The sequence below is a fragment of the Lepisosteus oculatus genome, chromosome 6, assembly GCF_040954835.1.
Source record: "Lepisosteus oculatus isolate fLepOcu1 chromosome 6, fLepOcu1.hap2, whole genome shotgun sequence".
Taxonomy (NCBI): Eukaryota; Metazoa; Chordata; class Actinopteri; order Semionotiformes; family Lepisosteidae; genus Lepisosteus; species Lepisosteus oculatus.
This window is the reverse complement of record NC_090701.1, coordinates 31,373,751-31,390,799: the sequence shown is the minus strand read 5'-3', so window position 1 is coordinate 31,390,799 and position 17,049 is coordinate 31,373,751. Positions and strand designations below refer to the sequence as shown.

The 17,049-nt window shown below is 36.6% G+C and overlaps 1 protein-coding gene across 3 annotated transcripts in view; it reads left to right on the top strand.

Moving 5' to 3' along the window:
• The window catches only part of agap3 (ArfGAP with GTPase domain, ankyrin repeat and PH domain 3), a 274,086-nt gene extending 257,338 nt beyond the window's left edge, over window positions 1–16,748 (top strand). For all 3 annotated transcript variants that reach the window (XM_006634186.3, XM_015354212.2, XM_015354211.2), the window contains exons 17-18: window positions 4,579–4,834; window positions 9,367–16,748. In XM_006634186.3, coding sequence (XP_006634249.1) covers window positions 4,579–4,834; window positions 9,367–9,582 — 472 coding nt within the window. In that variant the 3' untranslated portion in view covers window positions 9,583–16,748. The remainder of the gene's footprint in view (window positions 1–4,578; window positions 4,835–9,366) is intronic.
• The last annotated feature ends 301 nt before the right edge of the window (window positions 16,749–17,049 follow it).

The window sequence follows — 17,049 nt, the reverse complement described above, 5'->3', positions numbered from 1 at the left end:
TAAAAATGTTTACAAGGGCTGAAGAAAAACCAAAACAAATGAAGTTAAAGCAACAAAAACACTGCTGTTGAAGGGACTTACTTATTTTGAATTTTTACTATGTCAACTCTCATTCCCAGCCCCTAGCAACCTTTGAAGCACAGGGGCCCTACTGTTTCAATGGGTCTGCTTCACTCCCTCTTTCTCTGGCTGGAGGTTAAACTGCAGTCTACAGGGACACTTCCCTCAGAACGGCATGGGTCCTCCTGCTGAGAGTGTTGTTTGGACAGTTCCCCCCTTTTCTCCCTGTGTTCTTCAGTCAATGTTTGATGTCTCTGTTGTGGATTCTAAACTCTGAGATGGGGGTGGGTGAGTTGTTACTGCCTGATTGTTCAGGAGGGCCTTTCTTGTGCTTAATGTGTGTGTGCATTCTCCATAGCTTCCCCGAGCAGGATCCACCTTAAACCCCCCTCCCTTTTTTTACCCCCCCTTTCATACATAAAAAGGTCCTTGAAGGAGGGAGCTAACAGGGAAGGAGAATGCTCATTCCCTGTCTCTCTCTCTTTCACTCCGTCTGCCTCTCATTTCCCAATAAATCCCCATTTCCTGTTGTCTTTCAGGCCTGACTAATTACTCTTGTTTGTTCCTCTTTATTTGAATTCAGTCATGTGTTCTTTACTGGATGGGCTTGGGGTGCTCAGTTCAGAAATCATTCTGCCATTTGCTACTTAATTACGTTGAAGTCACAATCCATTCCTGGCAAGTGTTTTACACCGAGAGAGCTATTCTCTTAAAAATAGGGGGAAACAATGAAAGGCACTAAAAGTCTTACATATTTGAGAAATATATAAAACAAATAATCGTGTGCTCTAAATATTCTGTTACCTATATATGCATCCGAAAATTGGATAGATCACTCAGAGGTACAGTAGATTGAATATTTCTTGGATTATGTCCACAAGACCCCATCCTCAGTTAGTGTTTTTCTGAAAATGTTACCATTTCTTACACTTTCGTTACTGTCTTATATTTTGTGCATTATTTTCAAATAAACTCAAATATATATATTTGGCAGTCTTCAGAATGGACTATCTCAAAATCCATTGTAAAATATCAATTGACTTTCATTTCCCCAGACTTTAGATAATTTAATGTGTGGCCCATGCATTGATGGTCAATCTGTCTATTGAATGGAATGGAAAGCACAGTATACCATATCAATTACTTTTTTCACAATTTAGATAAAGTTCAACAGAGAAGCTGTTTCTTTTGGTTCCTAGGTCAGTAACGTCATTATATTTGTGATTTGTTGTGCGTTAATCAGAAACTGCGAAAACAATAAAAAATATGCCTCCTAAATATGGCTTGAATATTGTCTGCATGTCAAGCCTAAAAGCAAACTTTCCAATTCGTAAGAAATGAACTCCCCATTCTGCTGTTTCTTGTCTACCACTCCTCTGTCCCCTAAGCAACCTCTGAGCACAGTGGAAGTATGTGCTGTAAGGGTGGAGAGTTTGGGGGGTGTCATCTGCTGGATTTCCTGAATATTGTCCCCCTCTGCCTCTCGGTTTCTCCCCTGTGGAGAGAGTAAATTTCTTCCTCCTCGCTTTTTTTCCGCTCCTCTAGCTTTGACATGCTAAATCTGCCTCTCATTCAGAACTGCTTTTTCCTGCCACAGAGGGGCCAAGGGGAAATGCCAGCTTTGAGTCTCGATTTTCTCCCTGCTACCCAAACTTCTCACTGTTTAGTTTTCTTTTATATTTAAAACAAAGGCGGGGTGGGGATTACTATTTCACTTCCTTTCCAGTTTCTCTTTCAAGTTGCAGCATCCAAGAGATTTCCGATAGCTCCCTTATGCTTAAACTTTATTCTACAGTCTTACAAAGAGAAATCTATTTTGCATTAGTCTTAAATTTTATTTTTTGTTTGAATTTTGTAGTGCCAAAGAGAGGATTCTTACATTTCAGGCAATAGGCCTTATATGAGTCAGCAGCTTGTGGGACAGGATGGTGATGTCTAGCTCTATTCATAAATGCAGTACTGAAGCAGATGCAGTACTTAATATATCAAAAGATAAGCACTAACCTACAAAGTCCTTCTGATTTCTTTATACTATTTGCCTTCCTAACTAAGATCATAACAGTCTGTATATAATGTTAAAACACCCCTGAAAAACATTTTCATCTAAGGATTGTTCTAAAGGTCAAATATGAAGTAGTACCTGCAACAGGATTTGACATAGTACCTTCCTGTTGCTACAGGATGTGCAGTATGATAATATTTGTGCTACTTTTATTGAGGCAGGTATGGCAGGTATTCATGTAGTTTCCATTAACTTTTATGCACCAGCCGTTTTCCACATTTTCTATTTAAGATTCTTAGAAAACTTTAGATTCTTTATTTTTCTCAGCTAACAAAAGCATTACTGTTGTCTTGTTCCTAAATATGTGTAGCCTTTGACATCAGTGTTTCATCAAGATTACCTTCAGTGAGGAGTCTGCTGTTTCTTGTCAGCCTCTGGTGTCAAGTGTCACATTGTGACACTGTTGTAGTTACCCTGAAAATCCTGTGAACGGGAAAGGCCTTGAAAGGCCTGAATTCTTTCATATAACGATTAAGATCAGGAAAAAGAAAATGAATTGAAATTATCTAAACATGACACCTTATCACTACCCTACCTGTAGCAGAAGAGTGAGCAGAAGCTGCCTTATATTTGACTGGCCTTATTGGGTTGCCCAGATGCAATGAAGAACTGGTAATTCGTTACAGATTAACACTGAAAAACCAGAAAAGGCTACTATGGCTTCATGTCATCAATTACGATTCATGCATTGTGGCAGAATAAGCTGTCAGAGAGTATTTAAACTATAAATTATGTATACTTTAAATGTAGTCTTTGATTGTTTCGATTATTCTGAAATGTAAATAAATAGTGTTTATGTTTTTAATGTTCTACAACACCAGTCAATACATTGTTCTCAGGCTAATAAATATATATAGCATATTTTAATTATTACATTTTCTAACAGTTTTTCCATTACAATATTGTGTTGTATTTTTAAAATTTATTGAAAAACAGATATGTTAAATATATCACAGTAATACAATCTTCATTATGTATTTTGCTTCTTAAATCACTGCCTTGGAGTTGAATAAAATGCTGTGTCTTGAGTGTAGTATTGGACATCATTTTAGTTGCTTGGCATGGCTGTATTACAGTTCAGGCTTGAGCACCAATGAGGAAGTAATGGTTTATGAGTTACAGAGGTCTTGCAGACATATACTTTAGTTGTGTGTCTACAGTAATACGTAACTGCCTCCACTAATGTTTAACTGCTTTATTCTGCCACAGAGTCACTTTGAGGTTTAAAAGGTAATTAACCTCTGTAGGTTTTGTTGTGCATTATTATACAGAACAATAATCGTAGTCGCCTCTGCCTCCATAACCCTCTGCCAGGAGATGATTTAAAACATGACTACAGATGTTATTGTTGTCGTTGTTTCTGTTGTTGTGTTTTGTCTCCAGCTCACTAAAGACAGATGGTTAAATGTAAAGTGACGTCAGAACTCTGACTGATAGCCTCTGAGGGCCTGTCACTTCAGGATGGTTGTTTGTCCCTATCAGTGCAAGTTCTTCTCTCTGTCACTCACTCAGACACCCAAACAACAGTGCCTTTCTGCTCCGCTTATCAACCAGCCGGGCCAGGTCAAGGGTTAGCCATGCACTGAGCATGCTCAGAGAGTTGGATATTGATTTTTATTATTTGACTTCATTGCCGTTGACAAAACTGGCCTAGATGAAGACAGATAGAATTCTGAGGGAGACAGAATCTTTCTCTTCTCTTCTTCTTACAAAACCCTCCTAGTTTTTCAGTGGTATTCAGCACGATCGATCCCGCTTGCACCCTCCCTCACCCTTGGGAGGCTAGGGAGGGAGATTTGGAGCTGGATCTTTTGTGAATGTCCAGCGTTTTCAAACAAGAAGGCTGACAGCACAGATAAAAACATGCTCCTCTGTATTGTTAGTAGCAGACATGCTGTTCACAATGTGTAACCTTTAGATAGCTAACCAGACTTAACCCTCCATCCACCAGTTTCACATTGTCAATGCTCTTTATAGCTTCACAGCCTCTTGATGTTTCTAACTTTTTACAGTTGTTTTTCCATTATATTACACTCTGAAGATAAAGTTTATGATGTATGCAGTCAAGCTCTAGTACTTAGTAATTTCAATAGGCATCATTAAGGACCTTTACTTCAGTAATTTAATAAAGGTCTTGCTTATAAAATTATTGTGTGATTTTTAACCTTTTCTTGTCTGTGCCAGATGTTTTGCACCTAAAGTGCCTGGGATTCTAAAGCTTGAAACCAAAATCCATAGGAAAATAATCTGTTACTGTATAATGAATCCCCCTAGATAGTTGCTTGGGCTCAGGATGTTTTCCATTGCAATATGCATTGTGAGAAGTATGCAAATAAAATTGTTTTTAAGGAATCCTCAGTTGCACACTGAAGAAGTGTCTTTGAGTTTAACGTACCTTTTCCTCTCTGGCTTTCTGTCCACTACCGTCTATCATGTCTCGATGGCTGTCACCGCAGGGAGGAGAAGGAACGCTGGATCCGGGCGAAGTACGAGCAAAAGCTCTTCCTGCTGCTACTGCCGCAGTCGGACGTGCCACTGGGCCAGCAGCTGCTCCGAGCCGTCGTGGAGGATGACCTGCGGCTGGTGGTGTTGCTCTTGGCCCATGGCTCCAAAGAGGAGGTTAACGAGACCTACGGTGATGGGGACGGCCGCACTGCACTCCACCTTTCTTGTGCCATGGCCAATGTGGTCATCACACAGCTCCTGGTTTGGGTGAGTTAAGCCCCATATTGTGACAGTCAAGCCCTCTGTGATGAGCCCATAAGAAAATAAAGTACTAGATGTCACAGTTTCAAAAGAACAACCAATACCAAAACTTTCTTTGCTATGAGAAAACAACTCATGTTGTTTTTTTTCTTTATTTTTGTGATCATCTCCTTGCTTTTCAAGTTGATCTGGTGTTGTTTAAGGTAGCTCATTCTGAACTTTGAAATTAAAAAAAAATAGCTGGACCACCATTGCTATTTTACTATATATATTTACTTTATATATTTTATTATAAGATCCCACAACAAACAAGTGCCAGTTTGGGTTTTCCCTGTCTTGTTTTGTCACATTGTCTATTTGGAAATCCTCATGAGAAATCACCACAAACATTTGTGGAAGTACAGTATATTAGGTATAATATATATGCTATATGTTCACAGCTTTCTGTTATTTTATTAAGCTCATTAAAACAAACGTGCTTAGGATGTGGTGTTACTAAAATGTTTAGTCACATTTTAGAAGTGGACAATAGAGCACAACCACATCAATTCAGGCTTCCTGCGGCTTTTAATTTTAATTCAATTCGGGATTCACTATGTTTAAATCTATTATTAGGAGTGAAACATCATGAAAGGCTGCGAGTCAAAATTGTCAGATATCTTCACACTTTAACTTTCAGTCATGATGAATACTACACCTAAACCAGTAGCAAAACAGTAGATCGAGGGATTCCTGTTCATGAAGAATGCTGCTTTTGAAATGTTATCTTTTTTCAAAAGGAGTCAGAACTGAAGACAGGATGTTTAAGGCTCTACCTGCTTGTTCAATGTTCTATGTCAGTGGTTCTCAAACTTTTTGCACCAAGTACCACCCCTAATCCAAACAAAGCATCCAAGTACCACCTACAAGTCATCATCTCATAGGAACCCCAGAAATTCTCAATGACCAACATGAGTGTGCGTGCACACACTCACACATACATATAATAAATATTATAATAATTCACTTTGATATAGCGCATTTAAATGTGGCTTCTCAAAGCGTTTTACAGAAAAAAACAGTAAAAAAGCACCACTTCAGTGAGAGGGGTGAGCCTGTTTAGTTGAGCAAAGCAGATGTGATTTCATTTTTCGAGCCTTGATACAATTCACAACAGAGTCTAACAGATTTTCAGGGATTTTCTTGATGCAAAGCTCTCGCGGTGAATGTTGCAATGCGTCCATTAATTTCTGGAGCAACCTCTTTAATTCGTGCAACTACACCGCTATGTCGGCTTGTCATCGCTCTAGAACCATCTGCACAAATTCCCACACATTTTATCCAGTCGATGCCATTCTCTTCGATAAATTCATTCAGAAGCTGAAATATGTGCTCTCCTGTAGTTCCTGTTGGTTGCGGCTTACATAACAGAAAGTCCTCATGGGACGTACCCTCAAACTTGTATCTAACGTAAACGAGTGAATTGGCCAAATTGACTACAGACTCAGTTAATTGCAGTGAAAAACATCTGCTCATCTTAACACACTCTATCAGCGTACTTTTGATATCATTTCAATAATTCTATGAATGACTGTGTTTTTCAGGGGGGCAGCAGGTCGAGCTGTTTAGCAGCCTTTTCTCCACACATTATACGTGTCAGCTCTTTTGCCAACGGTAAATAAGGTTCTTCAAAAATAGTGTGGAGCTTACCTGCTTTAGCAATCCGCAAGCTTGCATTTTTCCCCCTTTCCGTTTTTATTTCGGTATTTATTTTAAGTTTTTATTTCATGCGCATGGGAGCGAAACGCAGAGACGCTCTGTGTATTTTTCTCAAATTAACTTAGAACAGTTCTTAAATATTTTTCTGTTATCTATCACGCTTTCCTGTGCTCACAAGATTACAAGCGTTAGTAGCACGTATTTCTATGCATTCCTGTGTTTACAACACTGGCATTGTTCCAAAACCATGCACATTCTCCTACCTCCCTATTTGCTGGAGATACAATTTAAATACAATTGGTCACTTCGTCCGTAGCACGCATTCCTATAGAGTGGTATAGAATTACAGAGTATCTCTTGTGTCCACTGAAGTATTAGCGCGCACTGTATCGCAGTACGTAGGCTGCGTATTCGACACGTATTAAAATAGAAAATATGAAAACCGTCCCGATTTTTCAGCGCACACAACAAAGTTCTATGGATCATATGGCGTACCAGCTGGCGGTGCTCCGCGTACCACTGCTAGTACGCGTACCACACTTTGAGAACCACTGTTCTATGTAATTATCCCTGGTTAGAAGGAAACTAGATAATGAAGCTTATCAGAAGGGATCTACCGATTCACAGGGGGTGAAGCTTTCTGTACAGCCAGACGAATATTTACTCATGTGAATGCAGTATTCAGGAGGGACTCCAATAGCTGTCAAGCTCTTTACTGGTTTAGCTTGTGAAACTGGGATTTGTCATTTTATAAACATGTAGCCCTCTTAGACCTAGTAACAAATAATTTGAAGTTGAATCTGACATTTGCAGCACTTTCAAGATGTGATTAAACCTTGTTAAGCAAAAATATATAAATATATACAAATATATACTATTAATAAATGTTGAAAATGTGTGACCTACAGTGGTTATGCTGAGAAAATAAACATTATGAACATTATTTGGGAAGAACCTTTGGGGAATTTGATTCTTTATCCTGTACCCTGTGGTAAATAAGATGGAGAAGGACACAGTCTGCAGTGAAAGTTTTCAGCATTTGGGACAGCATTGTTCTCTTTTCAAAAATCAGATATTGGGAGTAAATAATTTAATCTCTTGATCTTTCACCTGCTTTATTTCATATCAGTTAGCTCATCTAATAGATCTTGAATAATTAAGTCATTTCAGTGCAGATCTTTGCTGCAACCAATCCCTTCATTACTTGAAATAGTTCATTTTTAAGCAGATAATTAAAGTAGTTTTTTTCTCCAAAATTGACATTAAAACATTTAATTGTTTAACCCATGTAGTTTCAATCTTGTCAAATGTATTCAAACTGTCTGTCAGATTTGTCTGTTTATATCAACATAAACATTAACTGTAGTAATAAAACTTATTTTCATATAACATAAAAGTGCTATACCTTTCCCATCTAATGCAGACTATTTTAAATCTGTTGAAATCTCTCAGTACAGCTTAAAGTCCAAAACGCTGCAGACAACTGTAATTAGTCTTTTACAACCTTTTAGAATTTAATACAGTACCTGACTGAAAAAGTATTATTTCTCCATCTCCTATAAAATGGTATTTTCTGGATAGCATCTGTTGTATCTCATCAATGTAACTTGTACTCGGTAGAACTAAAGAAATATGTTGTCATCGAGAAGTGATGGATACAGCAGAATACAACTGGAATTAATCAGCTGCATTGAGCAGCCTTTATTTAGAAACAACACCTGTCTTATACAGTGGACCAAACCAATCAGCAGGCTCCCAGGAGGATAGCACAAAGTATTCAATAAGGGGTTTGTGATCCATGAAATTCATACAGGCAAATATGAATGAAACTTCATTAGTGCTCACAAATTAAGATCTTGCCAGCAGTTTAGTACAGATCAGTCATTCATTGATTTGTTTTATATTATATACTTAATGCTGATATTAATGATATTATATATATATACTTATATACTTAATGCTTTATATTGACAAGCTAAACTGAGGACACAGGTGGAAACTACATGGAAGTGCATTTAAAATGCAGAACATAGTAGGAAGTTTTTTACTCAGAGGATTGTGAGGGTCTGGAACAGTATAAAACATCATATTAATTAGCTATTATCAATCAAATGAGCTAGATGTGTATAATGGCCTCCTTTTATTGTAATCCTTGTTATTTTTTACTTACATCAATAAGCACATGTTTATTGTTTGTTTGATTCTTATTTTATCAGGTTTATTATTGATGTTCACAATATATAATAAAAATGAGCAACCACCATTTATTCATTTGTAAAGATAATATTTCTTAGATCAATGTATTTGCAGTTTTTTCCATTTCTACTTTTCTAAAAATATAAAGTATTTAATAGAAAATATATAAAGTTAAGAGCCAAATTAATTGTTTAACTTAAATGGAAAAGCTTTCTTCAGCCCTAAGAAGGACTGAGAAATTGAACAATGTTGAAAAATCGTGGAGATTGGGTTATAAAAGTGAAAAAATATTTTTTTTTTTCATAAAAGTTAAAAATGTGGGCATTTAGGTTTTCCATGCCCATTCTCTGTTGTGTAGTGATTCCATTAACTTACTCAAGTTAAAAACTTAGGACACCACAAGAACATGTCACAATCATATAATGCAAAGAAACAAGTCATAGGTTTATTCCATGCTGAATGTTTCGGTTGTGTTTTCTCTCTTCTCTTTTCAGCATGGAATAAACCTATTACTTGTTCCTTTGCAGACTACCCATGCTGACGCAGCTTCCCAAATGAACTACAATCGTTTTATGACTCCTTTGAGAAATTGTGTGCTTATCCGCACCTCTCTGTCTCATTCTGGACTTGTTCTCTTCTTGCAGTATGGCGTGGATGTGAAGAGCCGGGATGCTCGAGGGCAGACACCATTGGCCTACGCACGGCGAGCAGGCAGTCAGGAATGTATTGACATCCTCTTGCAGCATGGTTGCCCCAACGACAACCTCATCCCAGTTCCTACACCTAACTTGTCCCGCAGAAATACCAACGTTAACAACAACTCCCAGTGCGAGCTGAACCGCAGTGCCAGTGTCATCTAGCCCGGGGAGAGAGGGCAAAGTGACACCAGCCATATGTTACACTGTATTTCCTGCCAAGTTCTTCCCTACCTAACCTTTCCCTCCTCATTAGCAGACTGGGTGTGCATGACTGAAAAGTGCTTCCATGGCAACAGGAAATGGGTACCAGTACTCAACTGTAGGCTGGAAGCACACAGGGGCAGCAAGGGCTCAGGGGGGATAACGTCAGGATTCCCTTTATTCTTTATTCTTGTACCTCCCTTAAGGAAAGAAAACGTCAGTTGATTTACAAAACCGAACACCCCTCCTTTTTTTTAGTAACAGCACACAGATGGTGACAAGGGAATATGTGGCTTTGTTTGGTCAGGAGCTTCCTTAATTCAAAGGTTCACCGCAGATGTAGCTCCAGGCTCTGGTATTTTTTTTTTCAATTTTTTTTGTGTCATTTTTATAATTATGCCCGAGCCTAAATTTTGCAAAGATTAAAATAAAAGACAACTACAAGGTGTGGGAGTATGAAAGAAAAATGCACAATTTTTTAATAGGAATTGGAGAGAAATGTCTCCACACTACAGGCTTCAGCCAAATAACAGTGTTACTGAGTTGTGGTTTAGGTTTCAGCTTTTTTTTCAACTCAGTTTATTTTATTCAACTTAATCTTTTGTTTTTCTCCTCTCCGATGTTTGGCAGCGTACAAAAACTCTTCTTCAAGCTCACCATTGTTGTATAGGACTAACACAGTACTGCACTGGGACAGAAGACATTTTCCGGTCATGTTTGAAGCCGACGCTTGCCCATATACTAGGGCTTTACTTATCTGTGTTGAGGTCTGTAAGACATCAGCATCTACTTTACACTACAGCTTTAATGCAATTCTGTGCTCTCCGTTGTCTCAACAGCTTCCAAGCATTGTAGTGATCATGTATTGTTTTTCATTGCTATTGTTGCCTTAGCTATTTGCCTTTTTTGTGGCTTAGATGGACCTGGTCCAAAATGCCAGTTTTCATTTTAGAAGTATTCCTGTGCTCTATAGAAGACAATGGACTTTAAAAGAGCCCCATGGTGGAGTGGGTCCTATAGATTGCTTTTTAAAATATTTTGGTCCAGTATCCAGTTGTGTTTTGATTGTGTGTTTGTTTGTTTTTCAGTACATAATGTGTTTACCCATTTAAGGACCCTGGTGGTTGAAACACTTTAAAACCAAAATGCTAAAGAGTCTGCTCATGCAGTTGCAGTATTTTTTATAATGCACTATAGCAGAGTTTGGTCCTTAGTTCTGTGCAAAAATCTGAGCCCCTTTCACACTTTTTTCTAGTGCCCAAAGCCATAGGTTCTTCTTTCTGTCCAAAAATGATTAGGTGGACATGCATCTTTCCTGTGATTGTTGGCCTCCATGGCCTCCTGTTCTTACAAATTTGTATAATGTGTCATTACATCTGTCTTCCAGCTGTACTTTTAAAACCATTTAAGACCAAAGCAAATTCAAACATAAAGTGTGAAGCTTGTAATCAAAAGGAATTCTCCAAAAATAATTTAATGCAACACTTTTGTGGCCACAAGACTTTAATAAGGGGGAAAGTAACAGCTAAAATAAGCTTTTCTTGCACTTTATTTTTTTTTTGTACTGTACAGGTCACCCTTCATACTGAGAAGCAGGTATTGTGAGGTTAACGTCTAGAGAAGAAATTAAACCATTGTTATGACATAAACTGTCAGAACAAACAGAATGTTTTTTCTTTTGCAGGCAGTGCTAACACTAATTAAAATAGATGGAATAAAACTTTTAAATGGTTTCCAAAAGCCTGTGCTTAAACACTAAATCTAATGCACCACAGTTCACTATCTTATAGTAATTTAAATGCTTATTGAATGCCAGCTTCAACTAGTAAATAGTCGAATAAAAAAAGTATAGTGTCTTACTCAACTTACAAAATATTGTTTTAATGATCCATTTAGTTTGAACAGTTCTTTATTTTTTAGTATTAGTTTTTTACTTTTCAAAAGTGCAATGAACTTTACATTTTAGAGAGATGAATATATTATTTTTTACTGTAGTTGATTCAAGTCACTGGCAATTATGTGTGACCCTTATCAGATCAGGTTTAGATTTTGACTATTCTAGTAGCATGTTTCTGTTTTTGTCTGTTTTCCAGTTCAAGAGTATAGTTTAAAATGTTTTTTTTTCTTTTTGCTTACTATCCATTTTGTTTTGAATTATAGGATAGTTAGATCATAAAAGCATGCCCAGTTACTGTACATTTAGAAGCTTGTAAAAGTGACATCCATCACTGTTTTGAAACAAATTCTAGATTAAAGATGTTATTTTCACAAGTCACATATTTCTGCACAGAACTATGTAGACTTCAATACTCTAACTGTACATAAAGGGAAAACATAAACCTTCTGTGATAATCCTGTTGGTTAGAATCTCGTTACAGATTTGGGGCCCATTTGTCTCACCATTTTTAACAGTGTTAGAGAGCAAAAGGCTGATACATTAGCTATTAACTCTATTAACTCATGGACTGTTCGATGTCTTTGCATCCTAAAGGGGTTTTAGCGATTTCCAATGATCTGTTTAACCTGCAGTAAGGTGATGTAGTTTCTTACTGTACAGATTTTTTTATTGAAAAGAGCAGTGGGTTATTTTCTACAGAAGCAACTAAAGGTAGCCATTTATCAAGTAGAGACCAGTTGGCCTTATAGTCAGTCTTGTAGTCTGAGACCAAGGCTGTTTAATGTCTAATGCACTGTCCTGCTGTGAAGCGTATGGGAAGAGCATTCTTGGCAACTAGGGGGCAAACCAATATGTCTCAAATAAGAAAAGTGACTTAATTAATTAATAATTAAATGACCAGTCTTGTGGCCTTAGAGTTACAGGCAAAATCTGGAAAAGGGGATTGTAAAATTTCTGTGTTGCTATATGCTATAGTTTAAATTGTATTTGAGTTCCTGTGCGGTCATCCTTCAAAGATGCCTCTATGCTTCTTGAATTGCAAAATCCATATTATATGATGCAAAATTGCATTTTTAATTCTGACTTTATCCCAATGGTGAATGCTGAATTTAAATTTTACCACTTTGCTACAAATCACAAAAAAAATTCTAAGGAGACTTATGTCCATTATTGTCCCACTTTTGAAATTTACGTCTTAGACAGGTAAAACTCATAACACAATACATTAAGCACATGAACCTGTTAATAAATAAGAAACATACTGTACATGTATGGTGAGAAAGAAAATAAATATTTAAATAAAGTAGAAACTACAGTTGTCCAAATTAAGCTGGTTAATAGCTGGTTTAGAACTTTTTAACTTTAAAGTTCTTTGCACTTAAATCTAGGTAGTCTAAATCAACACCATGAGGGAAGGAGCTCAAAAGCTCACTGTGCAAGGGGTGGTCATGACAGACAATGATTTTATTGGCCTTCCACACTATTTATTTGACGTAGATGTAATTTTGTTGGTTGGCTTCACTATCCTGCTCACTCTGTATTTGCGTGTATTAAGGTTACCGCAGTGAATGTTAAGACTGATTCAAAGACAGACAGTTCTGTACAATTAAATCATCATCTTACTACACACATTAAAAGAGTGGAGCTTTTTCAAAAGAACAATTGCTGTTGGCTCTTCATACGTATGGCATCTGCATTTTCGTCAAAGGTTAGCTGAAAGGGTTGCAGTGTTTTCCTGACCTATCTTGTCAGATCTAGCCAGCTTATAGTTTTATCTGGTAGTTCTGATTTCAAGTTTTTGAAATATTTGCCAGCCACCTCTGGAGGTGCCTCATTTCTGGGTTGCCATTGCAGGGTAAGATTAAGGCATTCTGCACAACTAAAATGTTCTTACCTATAGTATGCAACAGATCTAATGTTTCAAAACATAATTCTGGAATTGTGTGCATGAAGAATATAATGAGATTAGTTTTTGCTAAGAAACATATGCGTATGTGTGACACCGATATGCCAAATACTCAGGATCATATGAAGGTTGTCTAGGTTATTGCCCTGTTTTTATTAGTATAAGCTGTCTTTTTGTAACTCAGCAAGGTCGACATTTTGGTGACTTATTACAGGATGAATAAGGAATCTGAAAACCTTAACCAAAGCTATGATGGTCTTTGATAAATGTTATTGGGTTTGCAACTTTTTTTAGCAACATCAGCACACAGCATATAATATCTGTTGTATCATGAAGGTTTACAATGTGATGCCATGACAACAGTTGTTATCTGTTTTAAGCAAAATAAATTCCATAACACAGAAGGATAAGCACTCACTACATTAATAAAGGTGTTTGTATTTTATTTTTGTAAAATGGAGAATTCTTTGTGTGTTTTCCCAAAGATTTGCTCCAGTGCATTTTTTTCCAGAAAAGGGTTTTTATTGCATAAACTTTTGAGTCATTTTTTATTATTTTTGGAGAAATTCTGCAGGTTTGAAGTTCTTAGATCTTTATTTGTCAAAAATATTATTTTAAAACTTGAATCGTGTATATGCATTCTCCACCAAAGTGGTACATTTTTATAGTTTTCGGGTTTTTATGTTTATCATTTGTTTTACGATAGAGTACATGCAAATTAATGCATTTGAGTAAAGAAAATGTCCTAGTCAAGTTTTTAAAAGTCTTTTTTCACCATATGTATTACAACACTTCAAATTCAATATTGCCCTGTATCTTACTGTACTGTATATTATAGAGGTTAACCTCTATGTTTCAGTTGCCATATTATCCAAATTTGAAGCTGTGCATGTAGAAGAGAAATTAAAGTACCAGTTGAGAATTTGAGAAGGTTTGAGATGCATTTAAATAAAAAACAACTGCACATTTTTTTCAAACACTTGAAATCTGTTAATCGGCCATTTAAAATTGACATTTGGAATGGAACATCCATGCTTACTTGCAAAGTTATGTAAAATCCCATAACACTTTCATACAAATGAATGCACTAGCCTTTGAAAATATCAGGGATATGCACTTTTTCATACAAGTCATTGTTACCTAAATCCATCAATTTAATTTTCAGTATGTTCAAATAATTGGGGTGTGGTATCTAAAGTCTCAAGTAAAATACTGCCTTAGGCCTGAGCAAAACAATACTTGCATACTAGGATACCTAATATAGCACCATATAATTATAGTGAAGCATAATAACATTTTAAGCCATTGCTAAACTGTAACTACCAAAATAAGTGTCGTTTCTAAATAAAATAACCTATTTTAAAATAATGTTTAAGAATTGCTGGGGTATAGGAAGAATATGGAACTTTTATTCTCTAACAATTAAAATCTTTTTAAGTAGTTGACCACGTTAATGGCACACAAAGTATAATTTACACTGATAATTTGGAGCCCGATTTTTTTGGTGAATTCAGTGAAACATTATTGATATAACAAAGTATCTCTTTACACCACAGTATCCAAACAGGCCTGGAAACCTATGCTTCTTTCATTGTTAATAGCCATCTCTCAACTGAAAAGTGCACAATAGTACATCTCTGAAATGTGATAACCTGCTGCAGCCTTGGCCGTCGATACAGTATCTGCACAAAGAGATATATTCCTGCACTGTGTTGCCAATTCTGTTGTACTTGTGTGAGGGTTTGTGTGAATGTGGGCCTGTGTGAGTAATTTTACTGATTGTTGTGAATGATTAAATAACCATGTGTACAGTTGTATAACAGGTTAGAAACAAAATATTGTAGTATAAGTGCTTTCCTCCTGTACAGATATTTTAGCAACAAGTAGTAATTACTGCACCCAGGACTTGCTTTGAAATCCCTTTAGCCTATTCACAGTGGAAAATCCCAAAATGCTGTTTTTTGGAGCACTGAAGGTAGGGGCGGTATAAGCATGCCATAATCAGTGCTGTTATTCATCCAAATATCTCAAGGCACAAAAGTAAAAATGCATGATTGGTCGTTTTCTTCTTACATTTTGGAAAACAGCATGCTCAATGAATCAGATATAAACCAAAAACTGATGCTCGGGTGTGCTGGTGATGGAGAAGACCTCCAGAGGCACATAAGCATTCTCCTATTTTAAGGATTTTACCCCCATTAAGCAAATCATGAGTGTAAAAATCATGGTCAGCATGCTTGTACTTTTAAGTGAGGGTCTCCCAGCAAAGCTCAGGCTGTCAGGTAGGTTGCCTTCACATTCTGTACATTTTTGTCATTTTCACATCTCTGCTTTATCATATGCATTTGCCAGACTGGGTGTTGAATTTTGCTTTAGGGACTGATGCCTCATCTACATCCATTTCTAAAGAGGTGCTAGCAAATGCAGATATCACATGAGGACTGCTTTCTGATAAAAGAAAAGCACTTGGTATACAAAAGAGCAGATAGATATATAGCCATTGTTGTAAGTGTGAAAAGTAGGTATAGTTGCCATTATTCCTGAGATAAGATGGCTAATGTAAGTGGAATAAAGCAATGAATTATCACAACCAAGTTGTGTAAGGGAGTTTCCAAGCAAGTCTACTGGAGGGATGATATTTTTTGGGGGAAAAAGTACCTTAAGCAGAACATGTCACTCTCATCCTATCAAAATTTCCTGTGAGTCTTCCTGTCCTTTATACTGCTTACAAATGATGGGGTGAAACAAGAAATAAGATATGTTCTACAACATCCCTGTATTTTCTGATCATTGTCAATGGTCCCTTAATTCTTAGGGAAAAAAGATATTTTAAAAAATAAATGGCTGGCTCAAAAAGCCCCAGAGGTTTGGAATAGCTCAGTTTAACTGCATTTGAAAAGGGAATGATGCATGGGAGCATTGCGGTGAAGGATTGGAGTGTTTCTTACCCTGTGATATTAAAAGGAAACAGCCAACCAAACTATTTGCGGGAGCACTTTCCCTAAAATGTAGCCATGCTAACTCCATATGATTTTATGTTGTTGAAGTTGTTCTAATTTGCTGTATTTTTATTTTTTTCTTAGTATTTGGGGTTTTATGGATATGTTCCAATGCTTATACATTGCCTGACTTGTGAGGTACTTCATGTATTATAATGTACATTTGAAATATTTATATTGCAGTATGTAAATATTGTTCTGATTTTTTTTTTGTGCATTTAAAAAACACAAAGCAAGGCAAAAGCAAAAAAAAAAGCTGCTATGTGCTTGGATGACTGTTGACTGATAATAAATGCTCCAATAAAGTAATGTAGCTGTACCCAAATTGTGGGGATAAGAAAGTTTGTGCCTGCAGTTTTACTTTGAAATTCACTTAAAAACACACTATGCCTATCTGGTACAAAGGAGTAAAGCATAATCTTCTAGATCATGAAGTAAAATATTGTTTTTTAAATATTTCATCATTTTCTAAGAGTTTCTAAAGTAGACAAATTAGAAGTGAGACAAAAGACAGCTTGGGGTCAAAGAGTCTATTCTCTTTTAAAATTGATGTGGAATTCAATTTTCAATTGATTAATTACAGCTTCACATAATGCTAACAAGAAGATTGAGCTTAATTACACTTG